Genomic DNA, 14,985 nt, shown 5'->3' on the forward strand with positions numbered 1-14,985 from the left:
CTGTGTTCCAGTAAATCTTGATTTACAAAAACAGATGGCCAGCTGGATTTGACCCATGGGCCATAGTTTGCCAGCTTCTGATTTATAATATGATAGTATATTTATAGAGGTTTTTTTTAATGAAAGAAATAAGCAAGATCCCAGGATGTGTGCTGAAATATTTGTTTTGATTTAATTACCAAAACTTTTTAGTTTGAAACAATTTGATCCACCGAAAAATTAAGTAAAGTTTGATCTTAAAAAAACTTTAAATTATAACTAACTATAGTCTTTTAAACAGCTCTTTGGAGCCACCTTTGTCTTACTGAAGAAGAAATTTATCTTTTAGGAGGTTAAAGGATTTTCCAAAGGTACACAGCTAAGATGAGTCTTATGACGTCAGTGTTCTTTTCCCTGTTAACAGAGTTGTTTGGTAGCAAAGTGTACCAGCTTTTTCAGATAATTTTCCTTGGCACGAGTAGTATATTTCTTTCTAAGTAATTTGAGATTACCGTATGGTAGGAGATGCCTCAAAATGCTGTGTTTAGCAAAGGTACATAATTTTTTGTAGTAATACTTTTTAATGTCTATTATTTTAGAAACTTTGTATAATCAAATATTAAGATGGCAAGACAATTCAAATTCATTGTCCTTAGTTGTGGCTAATATCATTTAATGCCAGTAATTTTAAATGAAAACCAAAAGTGTATATGCTATTTTTAGACATTTTATTTAGGTTTATTTTTTGAAGGATTTGGAGAAATTATAAAGTTAGGTTTTGTCTTATAAAAAAGAATTGGAATGAAATAATTGTCTTGAATAATTATAAAATTTGATAATGCTTAAGCTTTATGAGAAATATTTTAAACATAAAATACATCAGTTAGAATTCATGTTTAAGGGGAATGATGATCTATTATGTGAAAAAGAGATTATAAAATAGAATAAATACTATATACAAATATTTTTAAACATATGTTTATATATATTAATTTATATTAGTACATAAGTAGAAAAAAGTCTGAAGATTATATACCAAATAGTATTAGTACTTTTATATCCTGTTTTCTCTAATTAATATAACATATAATAATTAGGTAATAAGTAAAAAAAATAGAAGTTAAGGAATTTAGATTACTGTTAATCTTTATTACGTTCAGTATATTTTAAATATTTAAGGTACTAATTTTTGTCCAAATGGAAAAAAAACTCTTTAAAATAATATCCTTTTTTCTTGATCTTTTAATATTTTAATATACTCTTAAAATAGTAAATATTTTGTAAGTATTTTTATTGTAGATAACATTACAGAGATTTGGTATAGTGTGATATGACAGAATTTTACATAAAATTATACTTTGTAAAAGTAAAAATATTAATTTTTACTTCTATACATTGCAAAATATATATATTGCAAATATATATATTTTGCAAAATTGCAAAATATAATTTTTTCCCTTGATAATGTGTAGATTTTATAATATACAGTTAACAAAAAATGTTAACTGCAACATTGGAGTAAATAAACATTTATAATTCATATTATAGTAGAAATAAGGCAGTATGAGAATTCTAGTTAAGCATTTGACAAATATAATATTCCAGTGAGTTTTATTAAGGCTTAGACTCTAAATTCGAAAGGAAAAATGATGAATTTTTTAAGGAAAACATTTATATATTATGCTTAAAAGTAAATTTAACTATTTGTTCATTCCCTAATAAGTTCAGATGACAAAATCTTGCCAAATAAAATCCTAGAATCATTTGACTGTGGTTGTATTTCAGTATACATACTTTAATATTAATTCACACATTTGGAGTACTATGTTATTGTGTATAACTAGATGAGATAAAACCTTTTTACATTTTACACTTCTGTGTTTAGGCAACCATAAATTTCATGGTAAAATTTTTTAAGTTGAACATTTTAAAAGTGTACTTCTTAACATAATTACTCTTTAATGTCTGGATTGGATGCATTTATTATAATTATCTTAATTATGACTGCTTAGACTGGAAACAGTAGAGTATGGATAACTGAAATTTGTTAAACTGCATTGTGGCTAGTTTGTGTCTGGCATATTTATTGTGAAAATGGCTTGCCTCATGAAATGACTTTGAATAAGTTGAGTAGAAAGTAGGGCTAGGTTCTACTTAAAATTGTTACAAAGAGCACACCTCAAACTGTTTCAGGAAATATGGTAGACTAAAACAGATTTTCTAGTGGAAACAACCAGAATGTGTTGTTTCTTAAGATCTCTTGAAAGTATTATAGAATTGTTAAGATAGTAAGGGCTATAATCAGACTAAGAGTGAAAGCTGGAACACAAGTAAGTTCAGAACGCTGGAAGTCACTTTTTGACATGATGACATTTGCTTGTGTGTATAGATTTGAACTTCAGTTTTGATATTCTTGTTAAATGTGGGAAAAAGAAGTTAAAGGCCATTGTTTATATTAGGGGGGAGGCTTTAATAGATCATTCCCTTCATGAAGTGGTTGTGTCAGTGGGTGACATCTTCACAATAAGGGTAAATCAGAAATATCCCCACCCTCCTCAAAACTCCTATAATATTACAAAGATAGTTGCCTTGGCTATGAGGAATCTTAATGGAGGGGATGAGATTTGCCCCTGAGAAGTTGTACCATGGTTGTGCAGCTGAAATTTGTGTCACTTTAGTAATTCAGTAAATCTCTACTTGAAAAAGAACTGTGCAAATATCTTCTCGAAATGAAAATAAGAATTACTAAAGTAAAATGAGAAAAAAACCCCACAGATTTAATAGCAGATTAGAAATAGCAAAGAATTATTAGTAGACTGTAAGCTGTATGAGAAGAAATTATCCATTGTGTAACAGATAGCTAAAAAGATAAAAAATATGGAGAAAGTTTGAACGATATAGAACATAAAATGCGTAGGTCTAACGTACATTAATTGGTGTTACAGAAGAAGAGGAGGGAGTAGGTCAGAGGCAAAATTTAAAGAGATAATCACAGAATTTTTTGGAAGTGAAAAGGTAACGTAATTTCATGAAGCAGCAAATCTCAATCAGGAAAATTAAAAGAAACCCACACCTAAATTCATTATAGTGATACTCCAGAACACTTAAGACTGAGAAAATCTTAACATTACTCAAAGAAAAAAGGTAGAATTATCCTAAAAATAGTGACAGTGAAAGTGACAAATGACACAAATTTACATAGCAATTAGACATATGAAAATAATAAAAATGATTTTCAGTGAATAGAAAGAAAATAATCTGCCAGAAATCTATACTCAGTGCAGTGGTATGGGGTAGCCTCACCAGGGCATTTTTCTTTGTCATTAAGGCTCTGAGGTCAGTTCTGAAAGACAGAGATTATTTATGGTTCTCCTGTTCCCATATCCCATACTGACAGATGTGGGGTGGCTATAAAGGTGGTTGTAGTGCCACCACTGCTACAAAATCTGTGTGTCCCATTCAAGTAGTTGTAATTTTACTTTTTTTTTTTTTCCCCAGTAATTTCCTACTTGCACCTGATGTTGCATCCAGAAGGGCAGGTACAAGAGAAACAATAGCATTTTTGTAGAATTTACCTGTACCCTTTGTACCTCCCATTTTGGCCTACATGGGCCACCGTAGAGGAACTAGATGAGCAGTGTACTCATCCAGGTAATCATTATTTTTACACTCTAAGACCATTCAGTCCAACAAGGCAGTCTAAGTGTCTGAACTGGAATTAAGTTTGGGAACCACCTGGAGGGTTTACCAACCAGGATGTCTGGAGTTGCTGTTAGGGAAAGAAAAAAGCAACATGTCCAGGAATGGTTGGGGCAGAATTCTGAATTTTTAAAATAGGTCTCTATAACTCTCACTCTTTTCATCCTGGTCATTACCTTGGAAGCAGCTATGAGGGGAGACTGCCTTAAGAAGATGTGTGAAACAAGAGTAGGTGAGGGAGGCAATTACAAATCTTTTAAAGTGAATTTGTGAGGATAGTTTTGAGACTCAGCAATACCAGATGTCCACGGATGGTGGGGGGAGCATAGAAGGTCCATTAGTTGTTTTGACTATCATTCCATTTTTGAGTGGCTTTTATGATAAAAGGTATATACCATTGTCAGATGAAAGGTTGTCTGAAAAAGTTGAAAATATGAAACATTAGTTTCAGGGGCCACAAGAGTGTGGTCAGAGTTGGCTGATCAGTCTGGAAGGGCAACAGTGTAACTCAAAAAAGTTTCAGCAACAGTGAGGCACACTGCTAGTCCTAAGAAGGGTCAGAGTGTGGATTGGGAGGGGGTCAAAGGTCCAGCGTAGTCAGTCTGCCGGGAGCGGGCAAGCACCCCATACAATCTGGCCTTCCTCGCCACTAGAGGAAAGGGTCAGCTTTTGGAAGGAGTTACATATGCAACATGCAGTGGTAGCATCTGTGTCACTAACACAGAGTTCCTTAATTTGTACTGAGTATATGTGGACAAGTTGCCATGTTGGGTATGGTGATAGGTTACAGCAGTGGTGGTAATCTTTGTGGTGCAAGTTTGATGAGTCAATTCATTGGAGAACAGCTGCCACTGTATATCCAACACAATGGCTAAAATTTAAGACTGACAATACCAAATATTGGCAAGCATGTAGAATGACTGGAAGTGTCATATATTGTTGGTAAGAATGTATAATGGTATAGCACTTTGGGAAACTGGGAATTTCTAATGTATTTCCACATACATTATGCTAGGACTTAGCATAGTGCACATTTCCACTTCTAGGTAGAAACCTTGAGAAAGGAGTACATAGTGCCTTTATTGATAATAACTAAAAGCTGTAAACAACCCAGTATCCATAAGAATAGTTAACAGTGGTGGTATATTTGCACAGTGGAATACTAAGCAATGTAATGGAAAACATTTTCCTGGTACTTTAAAAAATGTGGAGGAATCCCCAAAGCAACATGTTAAGTGAAAGAAACTTGACACACAAGCATAACTGCTGTGTGATTCCATTTATGTGATGTTTAAGGATAGGCAGAACTGGTTTATGGTGGTAGAAATCAGAATGGCGATTATCTGAGAACTAGAGAGGACACTCTTGGTTGGAAAAAGGGCATGAGAGAATTTGGGGGAAATAATAGAAATTTTCTGTATCTTGGTCTGGGTGGTGGTTACATGGATATATTCGTTGGTAAAAATTTTACTGAACTATATAAGGACACAGTAAAATACTGTTACCAAGAAAAAATGTATTTAGCTGTGTTAGTTGATAATCAGTATACAAAAAGTTATATTTTTATGTATAAGAATGATAGGAGAAAATTTTAAAAGCTACCATTTACAACACATAAAACTATTAAAGACCAGGAATAAATCTAATAAGTGTGCAAGAACTTCTAAGAAGAAAATTGTTTAACGACATTGAGATGTATTAATGAATATGGAAATAATTGGAAATGTATTCTGTTTCACAAATTGGAGTACTGAAGATTGTAAAACTGGTCAGTTATCCCTAAATTAACTTATGAGCTTAGTGTAATCCCAATGAAAATACCAATAGGTTTTTTTTTTTTTTAATGAAATGTAGAATATGATTCCTCCTTCCCTCCCTTCCTGTCTGCCTTCTTTCTTTCCTTCCACCTTCTTTCCTTTTTCTTTTCTTTTTTGCTGATCTGGATAGCTTAAATGATATGCATGTTTTCCAGTGAGGGTGTTGCTTGCTTGAAATAGACTTAGGTGATCTAAAGTGGAATGTTTTCTTTACAAAGCAAAACAAACTGGAAAAAAAAAAAAAAAAAGCCCTCAAAATCAGTACAACAAAATTCTACTAGGAACATGAACATTTACCATAAGTAAGTTCTTTAAAGATTCATTCAATATAGTGTGTGGAAGGAAAAGAGACAGCAAGACTTTTGTCATCTTATATTGTTGAATGCCATGGTCATGACTTAGTGTTGAGAAGATAAGGTGATTATAGTTGGGATTGGTATTCGATCTGTGGCTTTTTGGGGTTCCCTTTTTTCAGTATGTTACATTTTGTTATAAGCTGTTTCTTTGCTCTGAGATTTGCAGTGTTATTTTTTTTTATTCTCTCTCTCTACTGGCAGCCTTAATATCTGAAATGTAGCTATTGCATGCTTTATACTTTAAAGCCTGGGTGGAATCATTGGCTTTACTTTGGTGAGGCCAGGGAAGGAACCATTATGAGGACTTGGCGTTATATAAAGCTTGTAGTCATATGCCAGGACTGGAGTATAGAAAAGGACAAGGGCTTGTGAATGGAGGGCTCATATTTGGCTAGAGGTTGGGCTTTTGCCAAAAAAAAAAAAAATGACAGAAATAGGAACATCTAATATTTTAATCCTGCATCTGCTTCAAACATTTGTTTAGCACGTAGCTTTTATCATGTATACTCTAGGGATGAAACAAATCTATGTTTCTATCCTCTGGATGCTGATGGGAGAGACTGGTTGGTTAATAATTTTGTGCAGTGTAATAAATGTGTTTATAAAGTCCTTTAGGAGGCTGGAGGAGGTGGTAGGAGGAAACCTACTGGAGCATGTTGTAAGTCCTTGGTGACTAAAAAACTGAATCTGTTATAAGCTCTAAATCAAGGAGATCACAAAGTCACGGCATTCTTTCATCTACCATTTTTTAGTACCATAATTCTACCATATTAACATGGTTAAGGAATATTATAATTCTACTTTAAAACTCATACTTTTATTATAATGAATGATCTCCACCATATGACTGAATTGTTATATGAATATATAGTTATATACATTTAACTATGTATATGCTCACATGCCAAAAATAAATGTGGTTTAGAAAGTTGATACTTTAAAAAATTTTTATATCTTAGGTCACTCTCAGAAGCGGTGAACATGTATGTTTTAAGCTCTACTCAGTTATTACAGTTTGTACCTAATTTTACCTCTGTAAAAATAGATATATGAGAATGCTGGGGAGATGGTATCTTCAGTTTATATCCTTGACTTTCTTTCCCTCCCAGCTTATAACAAAAAACGTAAGTAAGCTGCTTGATCCTAGAAAGTACATTTGAGGTGATACATTTACCAAAAGTAGGCAAGGAAACTAAAAAAGCTTTATATTCTCTTATCACATTAATGTTTTCATACAACATAAAAATCAAGAGATGTATTTTCTTGGTGGGAGGGGGCTGAAGAGGAGGGTGACTGAATTGACTATATCGAAACATTAAAAAAATACTTTCTGGTTTTTGGTAATTTTAACTAGATCTGGAATAAGAAGAATATCATTATCTCAGGCCAGTCTGGATTGTAGATTTGGGATGGGTTGTTGACACTTGTAGGGAACAGGAGACCTAGTTTTACTCAATGTGGTCTTGAGACGGAGTCTTATTTTGTTGTTAACTTCTTGTGACTTATGTATAGATTTTAATTTTTGTAGACTAGGTATAGCTTGTAGAAATCAGCTCTTCTCAAGTTTTCCATGACTAATGTCTGTGTGGCCCGTTGCCTGGTCATTATGATACAGGTGACCTGGTATGTTGGCATTAAGGGTTATTTCTAATTAGTATTTTTTTACAATTAGAATTTTTAAAATATGTGATAGTAGAGGATCATGCACCTAGGAGATTTAGAAATGAGTGTAGGTTGGGGGGGGAATGAATTGGGAGATTGGGATTGCCATATATACATTACTGATAGGGAAAAAAATACCAAATTATACACTCTAGATATATGCAGTTTATTGTATGTTAACTGTATCTCTAAAAGTTCTTAAAAAAAAAAAAAAAAGAAGTGAGTGTAGTTCTCCTGGACTTTTGACCAGTTTATGCTTTTGGAATATACTGTGGAATCCTCTTTTTTAATGGTCATTATACATGCCCACCGGTGCTAGTCAATTGCTGGATACCTCCTCTGTCTCTTATATATGACCACTGGTGCTAATTCTTCTTTCTTGTTTATGGTATTGTTGCTATTTTCCTCAGAACCTATTGCTTGTTTTAGTTCATTCATTTCTAATTACCAGTGTAGAAATAAGGTTCCTTTATTTATACTTCTGGATATACATATGTTACAAAAGGAACAAACTTTTCAAATGAAAACACTCCCAATTTTATCAGATGTCATGAAAAACCGAATGAACTTTTTGGCCAACCTGATATAAATGTCAGTAAATAAATATACCTTCTTATATAAAACAGACTTTGGTGTTGTATTTACCTTTTGTATACTATGTGTTAACTTTTCTCTTTTGAAGTAGTTGCCTTGTACAAATTTAATTTTTTCCAGTTGATTATTCTTATTTTTATATTATGCTGAATTGTACAATTTGTACACTAGGAAGTCTTTCAAGTTGGCTCTTTGACTTCCCCTTTATGTTCTTACAAACTTGTTTCTGATAAGAGTGGGATGTTCTAGATAAATGCTGATTTTCTTATGCCCCCATTCATCTAACTAAATACCTTCCAAGGAGTTCTAGTACCTTTTTAGTGGTAAATAGTTTGAGAAAAAGCCTCTAGGGGCTGAGGTGGCATGTGAGAGTTGATATTTGGGCAAAGAATACTGCTGCTAATATTGGATCACTCCTAAAAGTGTAAACTGTTTATTTTTAAATATGTGAGTTTCCTTTGATCTTTAATTTTAATGTATCATGTTTTCTACTTTTTTTTTTTTCAGTGTGTGGTTTTATTGATTCCCAAAGAAAGGCTCTATGCTGTATTCATATAAGTCATTTTTGGTAATACTAATGGGGGTCTAATGTCATGTTGTAAAGTTAGAAAGGAAAGAATAATTTACTTTTCCTCCATAATTAAGGAAGACAGCTATATTATTTTGACATTAATCTGACAGAGCAAAATCTTTAGAATAAAGATGGTGTAGCATGAATGAGATTTGTCAAGAAGCCAAAAAAGTTGAAAAAAACTCATTCTTGCCGAGGTTTTTGTAATGAATACAAAATGAATTAAGATATTTAGCTATTATTTATGCTTATTTAGAATAGTGAGTAACACGTCTTGAGCAGGCAAAATGCATGGTTAGTTTATATGTGGGAATTAGGGTTTTCCCAGTATGTTGTTGCATGCTTAAGAGCAAGAAAAACACCAGTAAGCAAAGTAGCATTACTCTTAGGCGTGTTTAGATATATTTTTAGATATTCTGAGGTACATTTATTTTGAAGAGCTTAATCTTATTATTCTGATATGTAGATATTTATTTCAGTAGATTTTTCCCTAGGCAAACTTTTGGGTAAAAAAGTGAACACATAAATATTCTCTCCCTTTATTTAGCTCTTGTAGAGTCATGGATCACTAGAACTGAAAAGAACACTAGAATTTACTTTAGCCTTTTTTTAATAGAAAAGGAAATTAATGGTCAGAGGAATAAAAGGGCATTTTTTTTTCAATTTTTAGTTTTCTTGATGATTCAAAGGAATTCTTATAAAAACTAGTCATGGGGCTTCCTAGGTGGCCCATTGGTTGAGAATCCGCCTGCCAATGCAGGGGACATGGATTCAATCCCAGCTCCAGGAAGATCCCACACGCCGTGGAGCAGCTAAGCCCGTGCGCCACAACTATTGAGCCTGCACTTTAGAGCCCATGAGCCACAGCTATTGAGCCCACGTGCTGCAACTACTGACGCCAATGCGCCTAGAAGCCCGTGCTCTGCAACAAGAGAAGCCATGGCAATGAGGAGCCCGCACACCGCAACAAAGAGTAGCCCCCACCCACCGCAACAAAGAGTAGCCCCCACCCACCGCAACCAAAAAGAAAGCCCGCGCACAGCAAAAAAAGACGCAACGTGGCCAATAAAATAATAAATAAATAAATAAATTTATAAAAAACAAACAAAAAAAACTAGTCATTATGTTATCTTGTAAATATTTACTTCAATACAGTTATCTAGGTACTGTATTCCTGGTACTAAGCCTCTAATTTGTTGAAATATAATTTATTTCCTATTATGTAATGCTGTCTTTTTATGTTTGAAATTTCTTTTCTCTTAGAAAAAAAGGCTTCATGTCTCTTGATCTGTTGGCATTGCCACTGCTGTGTTCTTAAGGAAAACTAGCCTCTGCTTGAGTAACTTTAGTTTTAAATATTACTTCCCCATATGCATTGTCTATGCATTTATTAAAATCCTTATAGTATGCTATTTTCTAGGGTACTGCACTAAATTAATACTGCATTTTTTCCCCATCATCTTTTCCCCATTGTTTAAGAGTTCTCGAAGCCAGCATAGCAGAAAATAAAGCATGTTTGAAGAGGACACCTACTGAAGTTTGGAGAGATTCTCGAAACCCTTATGATAGAAAAAGGCAGGACAAAGCTCCTGTTGGACTAAAGAATGTTGGCAATACTTGCTGGTTTAGTGCTGTTATTCAGGTAAGAATCTTTATGCAGATCTTGCCGGACAGCAATGGAAAGTGGGTTGGGGTTATGTTTTTTTTAAGCTGTGTACTTTATATGTGACTGCAGACAAGGTTTCAATATGCCTTTCTGTCTACTAACCTCGTTTGGGTATTTCAGTATTCCCCACCCCACTTCGTTCTTCACTCCCAGTGTGGAGTTTTCACGATAGAACACTACCTAATGCCTTATTCAGAATTAATTTCTTCTCCTTCCCTGTTGTTGGGAATTGTCAGTGTAAAGAAAATTTTTTGTATATAAATTCCTGCAAATTTAGGGAAGGATGTAACCAAGATATGAAATCCAAACTTTTTTTTTATGAGTCAGATCAGATTTATATATATATATAACGGAAAATGTCATTCAAGAATTATAGTCATTTAAATACTGTTTTTATGTAAGAGGGCATTCTATTTGTAGCGGGAATAAATTGACAGTTCTCAGAACATATGTGAGCATGACGTAAAGAATATATATTGATAAATCAAGAATAACATATTTTCTTTCTAACTTGGAACGGCCTTAATGAAATGTTTCCTGAGCTCCTTCTAAAATGAAATATGTTTGTATGTGTTAGATATCAGCCATCTCAATTTGGACCAGTTTTCTTTTTTTTTAATTTTTATGTGATAGGACTGTTGTCATAATTCTTTACCATTCTCAGACATTGATAACGTTATCTGTCAAATTGCAAAACGTTAAACAATCTCCTTAAATGAAACAATCTAGGAATAATGACATGCTCTTATTTTTAATTATCCTTTAGGAAAATTAATATTCTTATTGTTCTAATACAGCTGAAATGTAGCTTATTTAGTATTTCTGATGAGTACTCTTTAAATCATTAGATGATTAAAATTAAAATTTGAAATTTAAAATTTTCTGATTTACCTTCTTTTACATTCAAAATATCCATCTTGTTCTTTTCCAAACCTGTATATGGTATAAACTTTCATATGATACTAAAACAACCAACAGGTTAAGTTCATTTCTGCCAAGTTGTTAATAGTGTTCTCTAGGTGATTAATCTGTAATTTTAACTTTTTTTTAATGCCCATGTTATTTCCAGTTCTTTTCTGCCTTTTTGTTTCTGGCAAATAATATACAATTTAATTTCCTCTTGTTGTCTGGATTTATGCCTCACTTTTTAATAAACTGTGGTATACACTAGTTAATAATATGCTATGTTATTTGTTTTCCAGGCTATTAAAATGTTAAGGAACACCTGGATTAACATAAATTAGTGATAATACTTTTGTTCTTGGCCTTGAGTATGCATTAATTATTCATTTACATGTCAACAATATCTCAAATGCTATCTCAAATCTCTTAGATCTTCTAACAGGTATTTGTTAGTTAGAATAGGTGCTCTGAACACTTAGGAGAAGTAACCACTAACCTTGAAAAATTTAGATTATAATAAAGTAATAAGATACTGACTTTGGGAATGTGGAAAAACATCAAGCTTCAGAGTTTGGAAAATTGTGAGTGGGAAGAAAAGTTTGTCTAGAGATGACTTTGTTTTTTAATGTAATTTTAAAGTCTTAACCCATTTTAAATAGCTTTTCCTTTTCATTTCTAGTAATTGAAATATATTTTTTCATTTATTGGCATTTGCTTAATTCCACAGACACCTGAAATATAACAGTTTATCATCATAAATGAAACTTTTCACTCACGAAAGAAAATCTGGGTAGGAAATCTGTATTAGCGTTGGAAGTTTTCTAATTGCATTTTCCAAAGCAAATTGGAACTTGTTCAGACTGTGACATAAATGTACTGTAAAGTTTCAGTTACAAACTTTTCTCAGGGATGGAATTTACTTAGTTGGCAAGACTAGTATGAAACAATTGGAAAATCTTTTCTTTGTATTTCTACCAATTATAGTAGTTTACTGGGATTATAAACCTCTAACTTCAGAGTAGGTAACAAGGATAGGCTATAGAAGATACAGCTTTGTTATACTTCTTCCTTTAGGTACTGAGACCTAAGTATTTTGAAAGAAAAGGGGGACAGAATATCTGAAAGGGACTGTAAGCAAAGAGAAGATTGTACACAGAATGGCTTACATGATCTTTTGGATGCTAGTAATATTTGTCTGACTGTGTTTAGATTGGGTATCAACCAGTTATCTAATCAGGACGATTTTCATCCCGTTCAAAAGGAACTTTTATGTAGAAAGTACTAATTGGGGCTGCTTTTTCCACTAGGGAGTCAGTGAATTAGGCAGTTACTTATAGGAGTATGTTCTCCTTTCTGTCTGGTTTGGGGTGTTAAGTTCAAGCAATCCATGGATTCTCAGGATAACCCTTAGCATCATTCCTATTTGGATGCCTCTGAGATGCTCAGAAGTAAGGTGCTCACACTTCTCAGTTTGCCTGGTACAGTCCCAGTTTACTCCCATTGTAGATCTGTCAGCATCTGTTAATCAGTCTTAATTTTTCATACTCAGAAGGGATGTGGGTTGGATGATAAAGTATATGGTTGCCTTATGCATAAGTCATGAAACTCTAGGTTGACTAAAATATAGGCATCCTGAGGGCAGAGAGCATATCATCTAGGTTACTGTTCTGTATCAGTGTATAATAGAGTGTCTGACATGTTGGAGGATCCCTTTAAATAATTATGGAATTAGTGAATGAATGAACTGTAAAGGAGCATATATTACTTCTGGTGGAATTGAAGACTTAAGATGCTTCTATCACTGTAATGAAGTATGGTATTGGAAAGGTGCTGTAAGTTTTCAAAAAATTTCAGGATATTTAATGTGTTTTTCATAGCACTTGCTTTTGTCTTTAATTTTCATCAAAGAACTTGTTCAAAGAGACAACCAGAAATCCCATAACAATAAAAGCCTTGTGAAATACAGCAGTCCTCTGCTCCAAACCTGCCGGAGAAGCATAGCCGTGCTTCTTAAAGGCATCTGCAACCAATTTTAGCTGTTTCTCTTGCTGTCTTCATTTTTCTATACGACATGCCTTTCTGCAGGCATAGATGAGGATTTAGTTCTTTCATTTCACTTACCTAGAATTGCCTTTCCTTTCCTCTCCCAACATACTTATATCACCAGTTAAAAATAGTCAGTGTTTACATTTTCTATGACTTTGTAAACATTATAGTGATTTACTAAGACTATTCCTCTGTAATTCTTTGTTTTCTTGAGGTTATCGGTTGCCACCTTTTTTTCTTTCCGTTTTCTGTATACTTATTTACCCTTAAAAATTTCCACGTTTCAACATCTCTTTGGAGGTATCAGTAGTGTATTTTATATACTCAAACATGTTAATAACTCTTTCTTTCTTCTTTTTCTTTCCTTTTTCTTTCTTTCTTTCTTTTTTTTTTTTTTCTGGTAAGGAGAGTCCTTTAAGACATGAGATGTCCGTGCCTCAAATCCAGACTGGATTCCGATTTTTTTGTGGTTTAAACATGGTTGCTAGCTTTCCAAAAGCAGGTCTAAAGAAAGGGGGTTGGGGAAGGGACAATTGGGGGTCAGTTTGCAGGCTTTTACTTAACCCTGTTTGTAGCCTTGAATCTCATCCTACCCTGACGTACACTATGACTGATTTTTATGGACCTGAGTCACTTAAGTTCAGTTATATTCAAAGTTTAAATTTCCTGTGTTCCACAGAAGGAGAGAATACTTGTCTGATGCTGCTTGGTCTGGGAAAGACATAGGACTGTGTATACAGACTTTCATTTTTTAATCTTGCCAGTCTGTTTCTATCTTACCTTGAAAGTTATCTGATACCATTTCATTTTTTTAAAAATCCACCAAAGAGAATTTAAGTCACTTTTCCTTAGTATCTTTCATTATAGAGAGTTTATATCTCCCTTTGTGCTCTTATCATCACTCTTTGTTTTCCACAAATTATGTATTTAAACTTTCATCTTTCATTAGCTTTCTGGTATTAGCAAGGGTTTAGCCATACCCTACTTTAACACATTTCAAAATTCACATATTAGCTTTGGACTGAATGAAAGGATACTTGTTTTCAGTGTTTATGACTCACAAACACAATTTAGGCAGTAGTGACAATTGCTCTTTCCCACCTCTTTTGAAGGAAGATATTGACCAGTACTACTATGCCTGATTTAGGGTATAGATTGGTACTTAAAATAAATTTCTATGATTTGTTATGATAATCTATGGTCACAAATTCTACTTTGGGTAATAATATATTGTTTTCAGCCATCTACGTGGTCAAATTTTGTTGGAATCCTAAACAAAACAAAAGAAAAATGAAACCAGCTTTTTGAAGGCATCATACATCCAAAAGCAGTGAGGCTACACTTTGAGAGAACAGGATTTTCACAGAGTAAGCTTCACATTTTGTTTGTTTTTTTTGGGCACACGGGCTTAGTTGTTCCGTGGCATGTGGGATCTTCCTGGAGCAGGGATCGAACCTGTGTCCCCTGCATTGGCAGGGGGACTCTCAACCACTGCGCCACCTAGGAAGCCCCTAAGCTTCACATTTTGGACCGATTTTATCTTTGAGGCAGTTCCAAAAGTGGCTGCTGATTGGCTGGGGAGCTAAGTGAAGTTTCACACAGGCTTGGAGCACTAGGACACACCTGTGATTTTCAGTTAAATTCTAAAGGGCTAGACCCTAGGATTAACTGAGAACTGAAAATAGGCCAGGC

General features: G+C 33.7%; 1 protein-coding gene across 12 annotated transcripts in view; it reads left to right on the forward strand.

Annotated features, from left to right (window-relative positions):
• USP25 (ubiquitin specific peptidase 25) overlaps window positions 1–14,985 on the forward strand; it is a 143,113-nt gene that overhangs the window by 33,569 nt on the left and 94,559 nt on the right. For 11 of the 12 annotated variants that reach the window (XM_057696283.1, XM_057696284.1, XM_057696287.1 and 8 more), the window contains one exon: window positions 10,158–10,320. In XM_057696283.1, coding sequence (XP_057552266.1) covers window positions 10,158–10,320 — 163 coding nt within the window. Of the gene's footprint in view, window positions 1–10,157; window positions 10,321–14,617; window positions 14,661–14,985 lie in introns of those variants that run through there. The other variant, XM_057696295.1, reaches the window with a different exon arrangement.

Source organism: Hippopotamus amphibius, chromosome 10 (genome assembly GCF_030028045.1).
Source record: "Hippopotamus amphibius kiboko isolate mHipAmp2 chromosome 10, mHipAmp2.hap2, whole genome shotgun sequence".
NCBI lineage: Eukaryota > Metazoa > Chordata > Mammalia > Artiodactyla > Hippopotamidae > Hippopotamus > Hippopotamus amphibius.